This window comes from Cetorhinus maximus, chromosome 5 (genome assembly GCF_964194155.1).
Source record: "Cetorhinus maximus chromosome 5, sCetMax3.hap1.1, whole genome shotgun sequence".
Taxonomy (NCBI): domain Eukaryota; kingdom Metazoa; phylum Chordata; class Chondrichthyes; order Lamniformes; family Cetorhinidae; genus Cetorhinus; species Cetorhinus maximus.
In genome coordinates, this window is record NC_135883.1 from 123,431,456 (window position 1) to 123,439,654 (window position 8,199).

The 8,199-nt window shown below is 56.0% G+C and overlaps 1 protein-coding gene across 1 annotated transcript in view; it reads right to left on the bottom strand.

The window, feature by feature from the left end:
- cfap206 (cilia and flagella associated protein 206) overlaps positions 1-7,391 on the bottom strand; it is a 48,983-nt gene extending 41,592 nt beyond the window's left edge. The window contains exons 1-2 of the mRNA XM_078541331.1: positions 7,282-7,391; positions 7,059-7,173 (exon numbers count right to left, since the gene is read on the bottom strand). Coding sequence (XP_078397457.1) covers positions 7,059-7,166 — 108 coding nt within the window. The 5' untranslated portion in view covers positions 7,167-7,173; positions 7,282-7,391. The remainder of the gene's footprint in view (positions 1-7,058; positions 7,174-7,281) is intronic.
- Positions 7,392-8,199: the final 808 nt, after the last annotated feature.

Genomic DNA, 8,199 nt, shown 5'->3' on the forward strand with positions numbered 1-8,199 from the left:
TCCTGCTCACCCCCACCTCTTCCGCCCTCACCCCCACCTCTTCCGTCTCACCCCACCTCTTCCGCCTCACCCCCACCTCTTCCTCCTCACCCCCACCTCTTCCTCCTCACCCCCACCTCTTCCTCCTCACCCCCACCTCCTCCTACTCACCCCTATCTCCTCCTCCACCTCACGCCCACCTCCCCTTCCTCACTCCCACCTCCCCCTCCTAACCCGTCTTCTCCTCCTCACCCCCGTCTTCTCCGCCTCCTCCTCCTCGCCCGTCATCTCCTCCTCCTTGCCCCGTTTTCTCCTCCTCCTCGCCCCCGTCTTCTCTCCTCCTCACCCCATCTTCTCTCTCTCCCCCTCGCTCTGTCTTCTGCTCCTCCTCCTCCGCACCCCCGTCTTCCCCTCATCCTCCCCATCACCCCCGTCTTCTCCTCCCCCTCGCCCTCTCCTCTTCCTCGCCCCCGTCTTCTCCTTCTGCTCCTCGCCCCCGTCTTCTCCTCCTCCTCCTCGCCCCCGTCTTCTCCTTCTCCTCCTCGCCCCCGTCTTCTCCTCCTCCTCCTCGCCCCCGTCTTCTCCTTCTCCTCCTCGCCCCCGTCTTCTCCTCCTCCTCCTCACCCCCGTCTTCTCCTCATCCTCCTCCTCACCCCGTCTTCTCCTCCTCATGCTCCTCACCCCCGTCTTCTCCTCCTCATGCTCCTCACCCCCCGTCTTCTCCTCCGCCTCATCCCCATCTTCTCCTCCTCCTCACCCCCACCTCTTCCTCCTCAACCCCACCTCTTCCTACTCACTCCCACCTCCCCCTACTCACCCCTATTTCCTCCTCCACCTCATGCCCACTTCCCCTTCCTCACTCCCACCTCCCCCTCCTAACCGAGTCTTCTCCTCCTCACCCCGTCTTCTCTTCCTCCCCCTCGCTCCATCTTCTGCTCCTCCTCCTCCTCGCCCATGTCTTCTCCTCCTCCTCCTCGCTCCCGTCTTCTACTTCTCCTCCTCATCCCCGTCTTCCCCTCATCCTCCTCCTCACCACCGTCTTCCCCTCATCCTCCCCATCACCCCCGTCTTCTCCTCCCCCTCGCTCTCTCCTCTTCCTCACCCCTGTCTTCTCCTTCTCCTCCTCGCCCCCGTCTTCTCCGCCTCCTCCTCCTCGCCCGTCATCTCCTCCTCCTTGCCCCGTTTTCTCCTCCTCCTCGCCCCCGTCTTCTCCTCCTCCTCACCCCCATCTTCTCTCCTCCCCCTCGCTCTGTCTTCTGCTCCTCCTCCTCCGCACCCCCGTCTTCCCCTCATCCTCCCCATCACCCCCGTCTTCTCCTCCCCCTCGCCCTCTCCTCTTCCTCGCCCCCGTCTTCTCCTTCTGCTCCTCGCCCCCGTCTTCTCCTCCTCCTCCTCGCCCCCGTCTTCTCCTTCTCCTCCTCGCCCCCGTCTTCTCCTCCTCCTCCTCGCCCCCGTCTTCTCCTTCTCCTCCTCGCCCCCGTCTTCTCCTCCTCCTCCTCACCCCCGTCTTCTCCTCATCCTCCTCCTCACCCCGTCTTCTCCTCCTCATGCTCCTCACCCCGTCTTCTCCTCCTCATGCTCCTCACCCCCCGTCTTCTCCTCCGCCTCATCCCCATCTTCTCCTCCTCCTCACCCCCACCTCTTCCTCCTCAACCCCACCTCTTCCTACTCACTCCCACCTCCCCCTACTCACCCCTATTTCCTCCTCCACCTCATGCCCACTTCCCTTCCTCACTCCCACCTCCCCCTCCTAACCCGAGTCTTCTCCTCCTCACCCCGTCTTCTCTTCCTCCCCCTCGCTCCATCTTCTGCTCCTCCTCCTCCTCGCCCATGTCTTCTCCTCCTCCTCCTCGCTCCCGTCTTCTACTTCTCCTCCTCATCCCCGTCTTCCCCTCATCCTCCTCCTCACCCCGTCTTCCCCTCATCCTCCCCATCACCCCCGTTCTCCTCCCCCTCGCTCTCTCCTCTTCCTCACCCCTGTCTTCTCCTTCTCCTCCTCGCCCCCGTCTTCTCCTCCTCCTCCTCGCCCCCGTCTTCTCCTTCTCCTCCTCGCCCCCGTCTTCTCCTCCTCCTCCTCGCCACTGTCTTCTCCTCCTCTCCTCGCCACTGTCTTCTCCTCCTCCTCCTCACCCCGTCTTCTCCTCCTCCTCGCCACTGTCTTCTCCTTCTCCTCACCACTGTCTTCTCCTCCTCCTCCTCACCCCCATCTTCTCCTCTTCCTCCTCACCCCCGTCTTCTCCTCATCCTCCTCCTCACCCCGTCTTCTCCTCCTCATGCTCCTCACCCCCGTCTTCTCCTCCTCATGCTCCTCACACCCCGTCTTCTCCTCCGCCTCATCCCCATCCTCTCCTCCTCCTCACCCTCACCTCTTCCTCCTCAACCCCACCTCTTCCTACTCACTCCCACCTCCTCCTACTCACCCCTATTTCCTCCTCCACCTCACGCCCACCTCCCCTTCCTCACTCCCACCTCCCCCTCCCTAACCCGAGTCTTCTCCTCCTCACCCCGTCTTCTCTTCCTCCCCCTCGCTCCGTCTTCTCCTCCTCCTCCTCGCCCCCGTCTTCTCCTCCTCCTCGCCCCCGTCTTCTCCTCCTCCTCCTCACCACCATCTTCTCCTCATCCTCCTCGCCCCCGTCTTCTCCTCCTCCTCCTCACCACCATCTTCTCCTCCTCCTCCTCACCACCGTCTTCTCCTCCTCCTCCTCGCCCCCGTCTTCTCCTCATCCTCCTCGCCCCCGTCTTCTCCTCCTCCTCCTCGCCCCCGTCTTCTCCTCCTCCTCGCCCCCGTCTTCTCCTCCTCCTCACCACCATCTTCTCCTCCTCCTCCTCGCCCCCGTCTTCTCCTCCTCCTCCTCGCCCCCGTCTTCTCCTCCTCCTCCTCCCTCCCTTCTCCTCCTCCTCCTCCTCACCCTCGCCTTCTCCTTCTCCTCCTCGCCCCCATCTTCCTCCTCTTCCTCGCCCCCTTCTCCTCCTCGTCGCTCTTTCTCCTCCTCCTCGCCCCGTCTTCTCCGCCTCACCCTCGCCTTCTCCTCCTCCTCCTCGACCCCGTCTTTTCCTCCTCATCACCCCATTTTGCTCCTCCTCCACCTAACCCCGTCTTCGCCTCTTCCTCACCCCCGGCGTCTCCTCCTCCTCCTCACCCCGGTCTTCTCCTGCTCCTCACCCCGTCTTCTCCTCTTCCTCACCCCATCTTCTCCTCCTCCTCATCCCTGTCTTCTCCTCTTCCTCACCCCCATCTTCTCCTCCTCCTCACCCCTGTCTTCTCCTCTTCCTCACCCCCAACTTCTCCTCCCCCTCCTCCTCACCCCCATCTTCTCCTCCTGCTCCTCACCCCCGTTGTCTCCTCCCCCTCCTCACCCCTGTCTTCTCCTCCTTCTCCTTACCCCCACCTCCTCCTCCTCACCCCCATCTCCTCCACCTCCTCACCCCACCCCACCTCCTCCTCCTCACCCCCACCTCCTCCTCCTCACTCCTCTCTTCTCCTCCTTCTCCTTACCCCCACCTCCTCCTCCTCACCCCCATCTCCTCCACCTCCTCACCCCACCCCACCTCCTCCTCCTCACCCCCACCTCCTCCTCCTCACCCCCGTCTTCTCCTCATCCTCCTCCTCACCCCGTCTTCTCCTCACCCCCGTCCTCATGCACCTCACCCCCATCTTCTCCTCACCCCGTCTTCTCCTCCTCCTCACCCCCGTCTTCTCCTCTTCCTCACCCCCATCTTCTCTTCCCCCTCCTCCTCACCCCCATCTTCTCCTCCTGCTCCTCACCCCCGTCGTCTCCTCCTCCTCACCCCCACCTCCCCCTCCTCACTCCCACCTCCCCCTCCTCACCCGAGTCTTCTCCTCCTCCTCACCCCCGTATCCTCCTCCTCCCCCTCGCTCCGTCTTCTGCTCCTCCTCCTCGTCCCCGTCTTCTCCTCCTCCTTCTCCGCACCCCCGTCTTCTCCACCTCCTCACCCCGTCTTCTCCTCCTCCTCATCGCCCCCTTCTCCTCCTCCTCCTCGCCCCCGTCTTCTCATCTTCCTCGCCCTCTTCTTCTCCTCCTTCTCGCCCCCGTCTTCTCCTCCTCCTCACCCCCGTCTTCTCCTCCGCCTCATCCCCATCTTCTCCTCCTCCTCACCCCCACCTCTTCCGCCTCACCCCCACCTCTTCCGCCTCACCCCCACCTCTTCTGCCTCACCTCCACCTCTTCCTCCTCACCCCCACCTCTTCCTCCTCACCCGAGTCTTCTCCTCCTCCTCACCCCCGTATCCTCCTCCTCCCCCTCGCTCCGTCTTCTCCTCCTCCTTCTCCGCACCCCCGTCTTCTCCACCTCCTCACCCCGTCTTCTCCTCCTCCTCATCGCCCCCTTCTTCTCCTCCTCCTCCTCGCTCCCTTCTTTTCCTCCTCCGCCTCGCCCCATCTTCTCCTCCTCCTCCTCGCCCCCATCTTCTCCTCCTCCTCGCCCCCGTCTTCTCATCTTCCTCGCCCTCTTCTTCTCCTCCTTCTCGCTCCCGTCTTCTCCTCCTCCTCACCCCCGTCTTCTCCTCCTCGCCGCGTCTTCTCCTCCTCCTCGCACCCATCTTCTCCTGCTCCTCGCACCCATCTTCTCCTCCTCCTCAACCCCATCTTCTCCTCCTCCTCCTCCCCCGTCTTCTCCTCCTTGCCCCAGTCCTCTCCCCCTCCTCCTCACCCCCGTCTTCCCTTCCTGCTCCTCAACCCCGTCTTCTCCTCCTGCTCCTCACCCCCGTCTTCTCCTCCTGCTCCTCACCCCCGTCTTCTCCTCCTGCTCCTCACCCCCGTCTTCTCCTCCTGCTCCTCACCCCGTCTTCTCCTCCTGCTCCTCACCCCCGTCTTCTCCTCCTGCTCCTCACCCCCGTCTTCTCCTCCTGCTCCTCACCCCCGTCTTCTCCTCCTGCTCCTCACCCCCGTCTTCTCCTCCTCCTCCTCACCCCCGTCTTCTCCTCCTGCTCCTCACCCCCGTCTTCTCCTCCTCCTCCTCATCCCCGTCTTCTCCTCCTCCTCACCCCATCTTACATAAGAACTAGGAGCAGGAGTAGGCAATTCAGCCCCTTGAGCCTGCCCCACCATTCAATACGATCATGGCTGATCTCATTTTGACCTCAAGTCTAATTTCCCGCCCTCTCCCCATAACCTTTCAACCCATTACTAATTAAAAATCTGTCTATCTCCTCCTTAAATTTATTCAGCGTCCCGGCATCCACTGCACTGTGAGGTAGTGAATTTCACAGATTCACGACCCTTTTAGAAAAGTAATTCCTCCTCATCTCTGATTTAAATCTACCACCCCTTAGCCTAAAACTATGACCTCTCATTCTAGAATGTCCCAGAAGGGGAAACATCTGCTCCACGTCTACTTTGTCTATCCCCTTTAGCATCTTATATACCTCAATTAGATCTCCTCTCATCCTTCTAAACTCTAACGAGTATAGGTCTAAACTGTTCAATCTCTCCTCATAAGACAAGCCCCGCATCTCTGGAATCATCCCCTCCTCCTCATCCGCATCTTCTCCTCCTCCTCACTCCCACCTGCTTCTCCTTCTCCTCATCCCCACCTGCTACTCCTCTGCCCCATCAAACCCCCCCTCCTCATCACCACTGAGATAGTGTGTATGAATAGGATTAAATCTGCGCTTGGACCTCATATCTTATCAGTCAGTGGTAATGAACGGGCAGAGAGAGCCACACCCCAATACAAACATGCACAGTTTGAGGCAGCACTTTGGGAGCTGCATCTTAAGAGGAAATGTGCAAGAACGCCACTGAGTGCCACATCTGGATTCAGCAGTAATCAAAAAAATCAAATCCGCAATTCTCCATCTAGCTTGAACCTGAGATATTTGGTTAGATTTAAAATGCATCAGTGCATGTGGTTTATAGTATCGAACATATATAATGTGTTTATGTTCTTGTATACATTGAATATAGTAAATCCGTGTGAACTATAAATATATGGAACGATTGTGTGTACGGATTCTTATACTTCTGATATATATTTGTGTTTGGTGTGGTTGCGGTGCCTGAGTAAAGAATTATTACTGTTTACTTATGTGACTATAACAAATTAAATTGACACGGACAAACAATGATGAACGGGCATGTTGTCTTTAAATATAAAGTGCAGATGTAGGGGTGAAAGTAACGGATGTGCCCAATAAACCAAGGATATCGGATCAAGGGGAGAAATCCCAGCTGCGATGATGAGCGGCGCTATTTTTGGTCCTGGCCCCGCCGACTCTATCGCTCACTCTGACGCCAGGAAGCAGGAGAATGGACTGTATGCAAGGCGTTGGCAGCAAACACACAACCTTGGATAAATATTTTGGTTAACTGAGGCTAATTGTCATACTCATGTGACCTCTGATGTCATTATATGTAAATAAAAGTTGAGGGCAGTAGCCATTCTACACGCTTATATATATATACATAATTTAGTCAACTCTTGGTATTTCTCATGATGCAGCAGGACTACATGGCAATCCAATGCCAGCTGTGCACCCCTCTGGTTGCGGCAGGGGGCAGGAGAGAGCTATCTGATCTTCGCAGATATTTTATCCAGCCTTCAACGCTTGATCGAAGTCAATGGAGCATTTGTGAGGGCGCCAAATGAGTACCCAACCTGCACACAGGCTCTCTGCCTCCTTTGCCCTCAGCGGCCACACTGAGGCAGATTGTGAGCCCCAGTCTGCCCGCTTTAATGGGAGTGGGAACCCCCAACCCATTGCAATGCAGGCTCCAAAATTCATGTGCTCTAGCAGCCGCCGATTTTGCGCTACTACAGCGTGACACTGCGTCGGGTGTGCAAATGACAGGATTATATTTTCAATGCATCAAGAAGTTCTTTTTATTGTTGTCGCAAACTAAGCCAGCTCCTGGCACAATTAAAGCTGTGTTGGAGCTCCAGGCTAAATTTTGAAATTAACTAATCCTGCAAAGCAGCAGACAGTTTAGAGCACTGCAGGCTAGTTTCATTTTTATTGTTGATGTCGCAAACAATAAACAAACCTTGCTATAATGAAGACGAAATTAAAATGAGTATAAACACACACCCGAATATATTAACCAATCTCACTGCACTCACCATGAATGCTACAAGTGTCTCAGAGATGGAGTGTCCCCTATCAGCGCACTCCTGGGCTATTTCCCGAATGATATTCTTAATCACACATTCAGCCTGGGTGTAAGCCATTCTGCAGCTTTCAAACAAAAAACACAAGAAGTTTCAGGCAATGGAAACATTAGGAGGGGGACACACATTTGACTGATTTGTTGATACCAGACTACTTAATTCAGCCTTTCATTACCTGCTTTATAACCAATTCATTTAATTCACAATGTTCCTGGCTCTTGGTCCTTTAACGCATGGTTTTATTCTCCGCTTCTCGCCTGATGTTGTTTAATGTAACGATTCCGTTACCATGGGGACAGACACCGACCGACCACCCTGATTGGACTGAGTCAATTCTCCCGACGCTCTTTACGCACAACGTCACCGCAACTCATGAGCGAGAGATTCAATTTAAACGTGGCGCCTTTCCCTTTTACTGCGCTCGGTTCTCTGCAATGGATGGTGTACTAAGGGAGGGATAAACACGTACTAAATAGACCTTCGGTGAGAGCCAATGGCGAAGTGGCCACAATCGTTAGCTAGCTGGTGGCAAAAAAAATGCAACTAGCATGCAGTACTCTAAACTGTCTACCTGTAGCTTTTCAGGATTAGTTAATTCAAAAATTTTATAGTCTGGAGCTCACATCGCAGCTTCGTGCCAAGAGCTAGCTTAATGAGAGGATGTGGAAAACTTTGTTTGCAGCTTAAAGGGCTGTAGATGGGGCAGTCACCAGGGCATTTTTGCCTACTAGCTGGAGTAAAGCTGGCAATAGTGAGCAGTGAGCTGAATTTTTGGGTCATGTGGAGAGGCCAAGTGTCATGGTGGATGGTAGAACCTGGGCAACAGGTCCAAATTAGAGCAATGTGCACCTTGAAGGTAGGAAGATAGGAACAGGAGAAGGCCATTCAGCCCCTCAAACCTGGTCAAGCATTCAATTAGATACATGGCTTAGTAACTTAATTCCCTCTACCCACCATGGTTCTGTAAACCTAAGTGAACTTCCCTAACACAAATCCATTGCAGTACAAGAAAGATAGAATTTCAGCTTTTTAAAAACTTCAAAATGAATTTGATAAATGTCGGCTTTTTACCTGGATGGAGAGTGTGAGGCCA